This window comes from Lathyrus oleraceus, chromosome 1 (genome assembly GCF_024323335.1).
Source record: "Lathyrus oleraceus cultivar Zhongwan6 chromosome 1, CAAS_Psat_ZW6_1.0, whole genome shotgun sequence".
Taxonomy (NCBI): Eukaryota; Viridiplantae; Streptophyta; class Magnoliopsida; order Fabales; family Fabaceae; genus Lathyrus; species Lathyrus oleraceus.
The window spans coordinates 126,611,869-126,625,816 of record NC_066579.1 but is presented as its reverse complement, the minus strand read 5'-3'; the positions used below and the strand labels follow the sequence as shown (position 1 = coordinate 126,625,816).

Below are 13,948 nucleotides of genomic sequence, written 5' to 3'. Positions count from 1 at the left end.
TGAATTCCAAGATGTAAATGATCTTCTCTTTCAATGTACAATTCAAATATATATATATATATATATATATATATATATATATATATATATATATATATATATATATATATATATATATATGAACCTTAATTGGTTATAAATTTGAATGAAATTCAATGCTATGAAAGTTCATGCACAAAATCTCATTATTTTATGATGTATGAACACTTATAAAATTGTTTAAATTGTGTGTGAATTTTGTAATGAAAGAGGTTATTGAAAAAACTGATGTATTTTGACTTAAATACATCTCACTATGTCTCTTTGATTTGATGCAATATTTTGAAAAAGTTTCACGATCATTTGCAATGATTTGGAATCACAATGGTTCATATTTTTAAAAATAGTATGTTGTTTTAAAAAACTGTGTAAGTTACAGTTGTTTCAAATTGCCATAGTTTAGGAACCCGTTTGATGTTTCAGAAACAGTAAATTTGCGATGGTTTTAAACTGCCACCGTTTATGAAACAGTGTGTTGTTTCGAAAAAAAAAAAAGCAATATTGTGGCGGTTTTAAGACGCCATAATTTACAAAAATCAGATTTTAAAACAGAGAGCACATCAATTGATTGATGCTAAGAGTAAATTGAATTACTCCCTTAAAAACTTGAAATTTTGCCTTTTAAAAGTTGTGCTTTGAATGACAATCATGCATGAATGTTTAAGAAACATATAATGGTTTAGTTGAAAATATTGTGAGAACCTAAAGCACATATACATATGAATTTCCTTTGTGCTTTAATCTTCATGATCAAATCCTTTGATTTCCAAAGCTTATTCAATCTTGATATTTGATTCCAATATTTTCTTGTTTGATCTCTCTTCTATGATAAGCTTTTGTCTTCATCAAAACTAAGATAAGATAGATAATGGACATCTTCTTCACATCTTGTAACCTCGCATGGCTAGCAACAAGGTGGTTATCAAATGATGTTCTTGCATGAACATATGGCGCCCACCATGGAGCTCGATAAAAAAATTTCGGGCCACACAACCATACCTAGACGATAACCTTTCCAAAACTTATTTTCTCGATGATCATTATCATACCCTAAATTTTATCTCGAGTTTTCTTCACTTGCATCAAAATAGCGTAAACGTTTCATTTGATCATGCATCCCATCAGTCAAAAGCATTCATCAGGGTCTAGATGAAAAGTCAGGAGTTCTGGCATTTTATCTGGTCATGGTGATGTTCATTTAGTCATCTTTTGATTAAGAAGTCAAAATGATTGTCTTCTTAATCTCAGTGCATCTCCATTCCATTGCACCATGTTCCAGAGGTCCAGAGGGTGACAATTAAGAGTACTATTATCATCTGAATATTTGTAGGGTTTTGATTGTAATTTATAATTAGAGGCAAATGGTCCAAGAGCGATTCCTTTGCCTCTGATTATCTGTTCACAATTCCTCAATTAATAAATCAATGCATTCACAAGACATCTCAATTCTCTACTAATCGCAACATGCATTTCGTTCTGCATAATGCCTAAAATGTAAACTAGAATAATTTTTCGGATCTATAGAAAGATCGGTTGAATCATTTAACGTATGTCAAATTAGTGGGCGGAGAATTTCAAAATCGAGCTTGTAGCGTCAATATTCTTAACCTACATTTCACGTAGTTTAACCTCGCGTGTCTCGATTTACTTTTTCGACTACTTTTTCGATCGCATTTTAACCAGCCTAAACTTTTTCAACCGAGTATATTTTATTTCAAAATTTGATAAAGTAATCTGTCTGTTTTCTAGAAGTTTATTTCGCGCTAATCATTTTGGTGCACTCATTTTATTTTTCCTGACATTTTCGCGCCTGACTTTTATTCATATATATATATATATATATAATATATATATATATATATATATATATATATATATATATATATATATATATATATATATATATATATATATATATATATATATATATATATATATATATATATATATATATTATATATATATATATCTATATATATATATATATATATATATATATATTTTTAGCTAAAATAACTAATATAAGTAATTAGAAATAAGTAGATATATAGTTTAATTTATTTTGGTTTTATTTATCTAAAATCAATTTTTAAAATAATAGAAAAAATAGAGATTTTTTTACAAAAATAACCCACTTTTTCAAGGAAATTCCCAAAATACCCCTGGTTTCAAAAAAAAAATCCCAAACTACCCCACTTTTAGGAGGAGTCATCAATTGAATTGGCGACTCCTCTTAAAAAGTGAATGCAGACGCCAATTGGATTAGCTAGACAGGTGCCCTAGCCAATTGGATTGGCGCCCACCTTGAGAGGAGGCGCCAATTGGATTGACGCCTCAGTGTAAAATACAATTTTTGTGTTATAAATAGATGCGTTGTGTGAGTCATTGTTCCACATCCCAATTAATCATTTGGCAATCATTTTTGGTGTTCGTCGCTGATACGGAAAGGTGATTTATGCCAGAGACAAACCTCAGATGCTGATGCTGTTCTGGAACATCATTACGTTCGATCAACTGAAGAGGGAGTTGGTTCGTTGGTTAGATGGGAAAATACCATAAGGGAAAAAATTAGAAGTATCGAGAGACTCGACAGTATCTTTGGTTGGGTGCGAATGAAGACTGATAAGGATGCTAGTGAAATGATGTTCGGTCGAGATGACATCAATTTGATTGTTGTAATAAGTTACAAATATTTATGTTTTCCGATAGCTTATTTTGTACTAATGTTTGTTGTGAAACTTGTTGTAACAAAAACTTAATGATATATAATGATTGAAGGTTATAGAAATACAATGTTACAAAAAGCTTAAGACCCAAATGATGCTCCTCGATTGGGACAGCTGTTCTTGTTGTATCCTGGTTGACGACAGATACTACATAATCTTATCATTTTATATGTGGAATCCATCTTTGTCCTGATATGTGTGCTGTTTGGCCTTCCTTTTTTCTTTCTACGCATCTCGTCGTTGTGCCAAACTATATCGCCTTCATATGGAGGCCATTATTCCTCCATTGGTAGTACCGAGAAGCTTTGATTATATACATTCATGACGGTGATGGTCTTGTACACATCAGATAAATGGCTGTAAGCGTCTCGACGAGTATAAGCGCATGCTACAATGACATGGGAGCAAGGAATGCGGAAGGCCTGGAATTTTTCACAATCGCACCAACTTCTGTTTAGTCTAACAGCATAGGCTAAATTTGGTCTCCCCTCGTTGTGATCCATTGTTTCCTGGATGCTGAAATTTTGCCTATGACGGTCAAAGTCTGTTACAGCGTGTGTGCTAGCTTTGATGTTCTCCTCTTTCATGACCTTCATGCAACACTCACTGAATACTTTCCCGAACATTAACACTGCACTCCATCTTTCACCTCTGGTTGCGAACGTAGAAGCTAACCTATAATAGGTCGATCTTACCAAGGCGGTTATCGGCAGATTTTGAATTCTTTTGAATACCCCATTCATGCATTCCACAAGGTTTGTTTTCATGTGGCCCCATCGACAACCTCCGTCAAATGCCCTTGTCCACTGCTCTACTGGTATGTTATTTAGCCATCTCCCTGCGTCTTCATTAGACAGTCTAATTTCATCACGATAATATTGAAATGACGGCTGAGTTAGAGCATACCCAACATTCACCACCTTCTTGCGAAGATTCTTATCTTTTATAGCACGCATGAAGTTTTGTGCAATGTGTCTGATGCAATATACATGGGTAGAAGGAGGATCATGCCATCCTTTGTCATGGTTGTTGTAGGCACTCTTAATGGCAGCATGTCTATCAGAAATCAAACAGAGATTGGCTTGTGGAGCCACATGTGTTTTGAGATGTCGAAGAAAGCAACCCCATCCACCAGCCGTTTCACCTTCAACAAGAACAAAGGAAATGGGAAAGACATTGTTTTTGCCGTCTTGTGCAACCGCCATGAGCAAAGTACCCTTGTATTTGCCGTATAACCAAGTGCCATCAATTTGAATAATAGGTTTGCAGAATGTGAAACCTTTGATGCACGGGTCAAATGCCCAAAAGAGACGGTGAAAGATTCTATTACCTGTAGCACAGGTTCCTTCTGGCATCACCGCTGGCAATGTCTTCATAATTGCCACAGTTCCTGGGACATATGTTTTTAGTGCCCATAAAAACCATGGCAATTCCTTGTATGAATCCTCCCAGTTGCTGAAAACTTGTTCAACAGCCTTTGTCCTCGCAATCCAAGCTTTCTTGTAAGATGGAGTATAATCATATGTTGTTCTGATATGGGATATAATTATACTCACCTTCACGGATGGGCTTTTATTAACCAACGGCAGAATGTCTTGACATATCAACGCTGCGCTTAGTTTGCGGTGATCTTGTCCAACGTTAGTTGCAATGCAACTGTGAGGTGGGTCTATTGAAGCGATTTCCCAAGAGTCATTTTTCTTTTTGTAAGACGCGGCCAAACGAAACTTACATAACATGTTATGACATTCGATAACATACCTTCTAGAATCAGTGTGTTTCACTGTAAAATCAACAAAGTTGTTCATGTGGAATTTTTTGATAGCCAGAACACATTCTTCTTTGGTACGAAACATGTCTCCCACCTTTAATTTGCCTTCTGATCTCGGATACGGATTATAGAAAACACAGTTGGATGTTTCATCGTCGTGTAGATCCATATTTGTCATATGTTGAGGCGGATTGTAGACATGAGTAGGAGGTATTGGTGGTGGTTGATCATTATCTTCAATGTCGTTGTTCAGCATGTGATCAACCTGTATCTCGGTCTCCTATTCTTCTTCATCAACAATGTCCACTTCTGCTTCTACTTCTAGGTTGACGTCATCTGACCATTGTGGATCAAATTCACTAGATTCATCCTGACTGGTTATTTGAGATTGTTGAGATGGTATACATGGTTGAAGAGTAATGTGCAACTCAATATAGTTGCAGCCTGAATGTTCATGACTAGCAAACATGTATTCAACATCTTCATCGTCTCGTACCTTAAGGGGGAAAAACTTGCATTGACTATTCTAAAAAAATATAGGACTTTGATACGTGATCTTTGACACAATACCCGTTCCTATACATGATTGTATTCTTTTTTTCAAATGCAAGAAGGTTGTGTTTCTCTTGATCGTGAGTCTAATGGTATTAGTGTTTCGAAAATAAAAACCATATAGCTCAGACTCTTATGTTTCACCGTTGCAGTGAACATTGACACAGTATAATGATGAAGATTGCATTGTGCAGATGAAAACTATTTTCTTACTGCAGATGAATGTGAGTGAAGTGTCTTGGATGTTGATAGTAAGACACTTAAATAAAGGAGTGAAGTGTCTCACATGCTAGCTAGTTCGAAGTGACGTGTCGCACATGCAAGCTACTCCCAAGTGACGTGTCGCACATGCAAGCTACTCCGAAATGATGTGTCAACCATGCAAGCTACTAAGAAGTGACATGTTCAGCATGCAAGAGAGAGGACAGCCACGTGTCAGACATGCAGACACACACTCCAAATGAATTAGCACCCCCACTCATTCCTTGCACATGGGCGCCAATTCAAGTGGAGACACCTTGTCAAAGCATGCATTCAGACCTCGAAACCAAGAAATCAAACCCAGGTCTTGCATGCATGTCCCTATGGAGGCGCCAATTTGAATGGCGACCCCTCTTAAAGGTTGTACATGGTCTCCAGTTCAATTGGAGACACCATGCAAGCACAACTTTTCATGCTCCCATCCATTTGCCTATAAATACATCCACTCCATCAACACTTCTTTCACACCATCACTCTCACTACTTCTTCTACAATACTTCTTCTACAATTTCATCTACAACAAGTTCTTGTAGTTTCATCTACACCAACCCCCCGACAAAATGTCTATCCTCACAATGGGCGAATCACATAGAGGAACGGTTGCAAACATCGCAACATATGTAAGTTTTTTCTTTTGTTAACTTTTTATCTTTCATCTTCACCAACCCCCTTTTATTTTAACATACCAACTTAGTCAAGTTTTTTGTTCTTTCTTTTATAGGATGTATCAAGGTTCCGGACTCGGGTCCACGAATATGTCCATATGGACCCGATGGTTCAACCTTATGTTGAACTCGCCGGCTTTGGTCATATAAGCAAGATTTTGTCTTGGTCTGTAGATAACAAATTCATTCTAGCTTTATGTGAAAGATGGAGACCAGAGACACACACATTTTGGTTCCCAATCAGTGAGTGTATTATGACGTTAGAAGACGTCTACATGCTTTTGGGACTGCCCATTGAAGGTAAGGTTGTTAATGGTAAAACCAACTATGCAAATTCAATTTGCATGGATCTCTTGGAGACTGATTTGTTAGATGATAATGCCAGAGGTCAAGGTATACTAGTTTCACGCCTTAAGTCGTACTATAATAGTTTATACTTAGATGAGCATTCTACGAAGATGCTCGAATAATAAAAACTAGGTGTTACATTATGCTGTTAATTGGCTCGTTTTTATTTCCCGAAGGTAGTGGTTCTAGCATGCATATTATATATTTACCTTTACTTAGACATGTAGATAGAATAGGAAGTTACAGTTGGGGATCTGCTTGTCTAGCCTATCTCTATAGCTCCTTGTGCAAAAACTCACACAAAGACAAATCTACATTTTCTGGATGTGCTATTTTGCTACAATTATGGGGTTGGTCAAGACTACCGTCCCTAACACTCGTCAACAACAACCCTTTCACATTTCCGTATGCACAAAAGTAAGTTATTTAAATTGCTATATCTTTACTTACTTCTTTAAAGATTATTATCTCTAACAAATATTTTTTGACTTTTTCGTGTAGATGGTCTGCACGTGGTATGAGTTACAACAGATGTCCAAGACACTGTATTACTCAGTATCGCAACCTGTTGGATCACCTTCGACCGACAGACGTAAGGAAAATAACTTAATAATTTCATTATATTTTGTTAACTTCTTCTACCTAGATTATAATCCTATCTTCTTTCACATTTCAGTTCATTTGGCATCCATACCTTAATTTGGATCATGACCATCAGGTCAACGCTGAAGACGCGGTCGTATGGACTGCATGCACACCGATAATACAGTTCACAACTGTGGAGATGCACAACAGTGATCGTGTGAAGTTGCAGTTCGGTATGCCCCAAAACATCACAGATCCCCCAACTAGCCTAGGAGAATGGCATTTGCGCAAAGTTAACGACCAATGAAACTTCAATCCATGGCAAAGCTTCGCAAGATCGGAGTGTCGCAAATGGAAGCACCGTCATGACCATGTGTTAACTGACGCAGTCATGCCAACTGAAGAAAAACCAAGTCATACTTATATGGCTTGGTACAGATCGGTTGGTTTTTAGTTCATCGCCGAGAATATGTATTTGTACGACCCACGTCAGATGACTTACACACCTGACACCTCAACATCAAACCCCTAACAACAGTGTCAGACCGGATATACACAACCCCCTGTCCGCCAAACGTTCCGTTCAACCAACACACAAACATACAACCAAAACATACCATACACCCAACCCCAATACCAAGAGCATACCCCATACCACCACCAACAAATTGACCATCAACCTGAGACTCAACATCGCTTTGCACCCACCCCATCACCCTACCAAAGTCGCCTAAGCCAGAACACACAACGATCATTCAACACCAACCGCCCCTCCTCCTACCATAGCCAAGAAGCCCAAACCTCACAAAACCAAAACATCCAACAACCCTATCTCTACCAAACACCCCAACAACATTTCCAACCTTTACTCGACGCATCGTTCACACCCATGTCTCCCTTCAACCGTCCCGGTCGCCCATCAATGAGTCAACCACAACACAACTTCTCTAGCATGGGTCATGAGCTCAGCTACGGCGGTACACCATCGATGCATACTGAAGACTATGCCGACTTGTCTGACTACCTCAACATGCATTCTCCTGTAGTTTGAAGTGACGCTCCTGGCCCCTCAGATGCTCAAACATCAGTACCGAATCATCAACGTGGGTTAGGGCCATGGGTTAGGGTAGCTAGAGGATGTGGGACCGGAGGTCGGTTAGGTGATCCCGATCATCACCATTAGGTTTCTTTGTGTAAACGGCAAATTTTATTAATATCAATTGGTCCTATATCAAATTTATCTATCACGTATACCATTTACCAAAAAAAATATCATTTTACACTAAGGCTCCAATTGAATTGGCGTCTCCTCTTAAGTAATACACAGGGGCGCCAACCCAATTGACTAGGGCACCTGCCCTAGCCAATTCAATTGGCGCCTCCATTCAAGTATTTAAAAGGAGACGTCAATTCAATTGGCGTCTCCTCCTAAAAGTGGGATAGTTTGAGATTTTTTTTGAAACCATGGATATTTTAGGAATTTTCTTGAAAAAGTGGATTATTTTTGTAAAAATTTCAAAAAAAAAAAGGAAAATGAATTTAATAAAAAAAAAAAGGAGAAAAACCTTCTTTCAAGTGATGCCACGCCATTCCCAAGATATCTTCACTCTCTCTTTGCCAAACATATCCTTTGACACCTCTCTCTCTCTCTCTACTCTTAGTACCACGTTACATTACTATTTGTTTATTTGGATAATGTGATTTTATTTTGGACTCATTCGAACACATTAATTAAGTTAAAATTATTATGTAGAAATATGTATACATGTGCAAGATGACGCATCCATTCCTTAAATAGATAATATGTTCTACTCTTACAAATCATTATATAAATGGGAAGTATTTTGGTAGTTTTCATTAAAGCACAATTTAATTTAGATTTATAGATACAAATCATTAATATATATATATATATATATATATATATATATATATATATATATATATATATATTATGAGAATCATAATTTTACGTGAGAATATGTGAATGAACGTGAACCATTATATTTAAAATAAATGAGTAAAATTATGTGTCATTTTATTTTCAAATAATTTTCTCTCTCCTTCCTCATTAAAATAAATAATTTAAATTAAAATATTTTATTTGTGACTATAAAAATTTTCCCTCATCTCATCAATTTACTTAAATATAATAGTTCATATTACTTCTTATATTCTCACATAAATTATAATTTTCATAAATATATTATATATATATATATATATATATATATATATATATATATATATATATTATATATATATATATATATATATATATATATATATATATATATATATATATATATATATTATATATATATATATATAATATTTTGATAATTTTACAAGTCATTACATATATATGGCGAATATTTTGGAAGTTTTCATTTAAAACAATTTGATATCTTTAAGAAATCTTACAAGTTATTACATATAGATGGCAAGTATTTTGGAAGTTTTCATTTAAAAACAATTTGATATCTTTAAGTAATCTTAGCAAGTCATTACATATTCATGGTAAGTGTTTTGGAAGTTTTCATTTAAAATTTTCTTGATACCTTAAGTAACTTTACAAGTCTTTACTTATACATGGCAAGTAATTTGGAAGTTAATTTGGAAGTTTTCTATATTCTTAAAAATCATTATATATATATATATATATATATATATATTATATATATATATATATATATATATATATATATATATATATATATATATATATGGGTACATTTTTTTATACATTGAGGTGAACTTAATAATCCTACTATTAATGTGATGGAATTTTATTATTTATGATTTAACCTTTTATCTTTCCAATCTATTTCATAGTTGATTTCCATTTAAAATATAATATATTCTTCCCATAAATAATTTTGTGATCGGTACCATTTAACACAAATAAAAAAATTTGTTGGAATAAAAGATAGTGAAAAAATACTTTTACTAAAACATTCTTATGTATTGAATTTATTTCCTTTTATAATATATGCAAAATAAAAATATTAAATTAAAAATGATGTCATTTGTGTTAACTTGATAATACAATATTAAAAATTAAAAAGATAATGTATTTTATTACGTTGTTTTTGTAAATAAGTGGCTTAATTTAAGACAGAGGGAGTAATTATAATGTTGACAAAGTTAAATGACAAATTTGCCCAATTATTATTATGATGGAGGTCTCAATACCTTTGTGTATAAATACGTACACATAGTAAAACAAATATCACAAGAACTTATTTTCTCTGCAAAAGAAACACTTGAAGATATAATGGCAAAAACATTGAAGATGATGCTGAAGTTGATGCTGGTGTTTGTTGCCATTGCAACTATCTATGTGAAAGTTGTTCATGGCGCAAGAAGACTCGAAGAAGATTATTGTGTGCCACCGGTTGAAGCTTGTATATTAAATCCAAAATGTTGTCCTCACCCTCCACCAATTAAAAATTGAAGATGGTAATTGATGTTATGTAATAAAATGAAACTATATCAATGAATAATAAATTATGGTTATGATTTCTTTTTGTCTACCTCATATAGTATTTAGTTGATTTGCTTCATAGTTCATACTTCCTAGTGCTTTCGATTAATGAATTTCTTTGATTTGGTTGAGGATGATTGTCTTAGGCAGTGTATGTAACCAAATAAACTTTTGGCTTTTCTATTATACACTTAGGTTAAAGATGGATCTATAATTTTTTTTTCATTGACATACATAAATTAAAGATCAAACTCATGATCATATGTTGAAGAAGTTATCAGAATTTAGGTATCTCCATTCTTGAGTAATCAAGTCGAGAGTTGAGGCATTGGCAATAATGTCCTCTAAAATTATTCATAGGACTTTTTAGAAAGGCATGGAATTTTAAGAATAAATGAGTTCTGAGATAAATAAGTTTTTTTAAATTAAATTTTTTCAATTTTAAGGACTTTTTTTTTGTTTTCTTTAAAAAAGGTTATTTTTTTATTGAAAATTTATTTTTGAAATAATTTTTCAAAAAATATAATTTCAATATAACATTATTAAAATGTATTTTTGAAATTATGTTTTTAAAAACTAAGTTGGGATTTTTTTATTTTTTTAAAAACATTTTAATAAAAAAAATCTTTTGTTTGGAACAAACTTTTTCAAAATAGGGTCTTAAGCCCGTTAGTATCTTTCTTCTTCACTAATTTTTCACATGCATTTTATGAAATAATGTTATGATATATTTTTGCTTGGTGTGATTCTGTCGGCAACATCTTCATTCAAGCTAAAAGAGATAAATTTATAACACACTTTGGTTTCATTTGATTCAAAGAGGTTTGGGATGAAGAGAGACTTCATGCTCGACTAGTTAAAATTTGGATAGAAAAGTATTAATGTCTCTAGATTTGAAAGGAGTAGCTCTAACTGGAGGTTGAAAATTTTAGTGATGGATCTACAAGTGTTGAGACCTAGTGTTCATGTTGGAAAAGGTGTTGTTAAAGCCATGACGTTTAACGAAGCCTTGGATTATAATGGCGAGCATAGGTATGCTAGCAAAAGGCGTACGGTGGATCCTTTGCCACAACCCCTGTTGCTCTTAGATCTTCAGTGGGTGTGAAATGTTCCATGAGATTAATCACAAATAATCACAAGAAAATCCCCCAATTTGTCATAAAAGAACATAAAACACATGCGTGAACTTTTTAACTATGTTATTCATTATAAGTATAGATGAAAATGACCAAGAAAATCTCAAAATTCAAGAGCTAAGTAGCAGAGAACTCGCAAGGAAAAATTAGGGCTCACCTAGTCAGAAGTAGAACATTTGTTAGGCGAAGCAATGACTCGCTCAGCTAAGAGACAAGGCAGTCAACCAATGACTTCCTCGTCAAACAAAGCAAGGGCTTACTTAACCATAAACAAGGTAACCAAATTATAGATCTCCTTGCTAAGCGAAATTTCCATACAAGGGCGGGAAAAGGCGGATGAAGGGTTCAAATATTTCCTTTAGGCTAAGTTACTTCATGGTGAATCAAGGGTTTGCTTGCTAGGAGAGATGGAAATCTTGCTCAGTAAAGTAAGGCAGTTTAAGAGATTTATTCCAAATCATGTAACTTCAAGGTGAAGAGAGGTTGGCTCGTCGGGAAAAACATGGTTTTAGTTAACAAAATTAGGGTGCAAAAACCCACTTGGATGAGTTGCACATCAACTTCTAGTGCAAAAAGGAAAACCCGTTGGGCGAGCTAAAGGTCTCGCTAAGCGAGAATAGTGTTGTAGATATCTATAAATAGCAGTCACATCCATTAATTTAAATATATTATTTTTGGACACCATTGAGAGTACACTTCAGGGAGAAACTCAGAAACTCAACAGAGAGAAAGAAAAGAGGAAAACTAAAGGTGGAGGCTCTATTTGAGAAATGGACGCATATGCTATTTCAATTCTTTCTTCAAGATCGACTTTATAAAGTTACTATGAGTAAGAGTAGATAATTTTAGTATTTTGGGGGTTAGATTTTGTTGTATGAACACTCATGTTTCAATCTTGATTATTCCGTTTTAATTATGTAATAATACTGATGATCATCTTCATTCTTAACGGTTGTTTTAGAGTAACTAACTATAACATGTTTTAATGGTTTTGAATCGATATTGAGAAACACTTTTCAGTACTATATTAAAGATTTTCATCTTCTAAATGCAAAACTCTGGAGACAAATTTAAGTTTAGAAACTTAATGTTATCGTATTGGTTAATAGACTGAGATTTTGTTTATTAGGAAATATGATTGATTTCACGTTCTTGTTTAGACATAAACAACAAACGCACAACGATATGTGATAACATTAATATCTAAATGGAAATGCATTTTATTGATAACAATGATGCATGAGTATAGAACAATAAAATATAACCCCAATAATTTTTCCCATTTGTTAAAACCCTCATTTTCATTCACCGCATTTTCACTTAGTTGATACAACAAAACAACTTTTCTACAAACACCACTTAAAAACATAACTATTATCGATTTTTTTTAATATTGTAGCAGTCCATATGGAGTAGATACAAACAAATACTTACTATCTTTTGTTGTTGTACTATAACTAACAAAATGACACCATTGTCGGGGGCTGGAATTTATATATTGAATGCATTGTGATAATTATCGTTTTAAGTATCCTTGCTCATATTTGTTTATATTTGTGCATATTTTATTTTATTTAAGTAACCTACTAAAAGTTGCTTGGCTAGTTTTGCTAAAACTTGTGTATACGAGGTAAAACCCCAGAAGATCAATTACTATTTCATCCCAAAACTTAAAAGACTTCCCACAAAAACAACAGTAAAACCAGGAAAAAGAAACAACTAGCCAAGAAAAAGAATCAAAAAGAAAAAAAATTAACTTCTTCTACAAAATAATACAAAATAAGGAGAAATGATAGATCATATAAAATAATAACAACAATGGAAACAACAATGGTTATGGTATGTCATGCCACAATAGTCAAATAAGGTTGCCTCACATAGTCAAACCTCAGATAAATGCTAGACAAGCAGAGATGAAAACTAGATTACTCTAAATTTTATATGTTAATCATTTTGCAGGACTTGACCATGATGGTCTATATACATATCACACCAAATTCTACAAATCATCTAGAACACTTGGAGTAGAAGAATAAGAAGAAGAAGAAGAAGAAGAAGATGATAAATCATTGTTTATGCGATTTTACATCATTCATTGTTAGGCAAAGCCAAATAATGGTACTTGGGTCAATCCACACTAGTGATGGACAATTGGAATGCACTTGAGAAAAATTTATTAAATTTTTTCCCATACAATAAGTTTACGGAAGCAAAGACCACCATCCTTTTATTCTCCCAAGGATTGTCAGAAACACTATGTGAATCTTGTGAGAGATACAAGTAAATACCGTGAAGATACCAAAACCATGATTTGGACGACCTTACTCAAACTAACGTATTCAGAGATGGATTGAAACAACATCCAAAGCTTCTCCTTG

The 13,948-nt window shown here is 33.8% G+C and overlaps 1 protein-coding gene across 1 annotated transcript; it reads left to right on the top strand.

Moving 5' to 3' along the window:
• The first annotated feature begins 5,844 nt into the window (after positions 1–5,844).
• On the top strand, positions 5,845–6,765 carry LOC127121617 (protein MAIN-LIKE 2-like). Its single transcript, XM_051052076.1, has 2 exons — positions 5,845–5,969; positions 6,071–6,765. Exons 1-2 carry the CDS (start codon positions 5,910–5,912, stop codon positions 6,482–6,484), a joined length of 474 nt encoding a protein of 157 aa, XP_050908033.1. The 5' UTR covers positions 5,845–5,909; the 3' UTR covers positions 6,485–6,765.
• Positions 6,766–13,948: the final 7,183 nt, after the last annotated feature.

What these genes read in the sequence shown, in the direction of transcription:
- LOC127121617 (XM_051052076.1), top strand. Translation starts at nt 5,910, where the DNA reads ATGTCTATCCTCACAATGGGCGAATCACATAGAGGAACGGTTGCAAAC. An exon ending in TTGCAAACATCGCAACATAT is followed by an intron (nt 5,970 to 6,070) that starts GTAAGTTTTTTC and finishes TTTCTTTTATAG; the next exon opens with GATGTATCAAGGTTCCGGAC.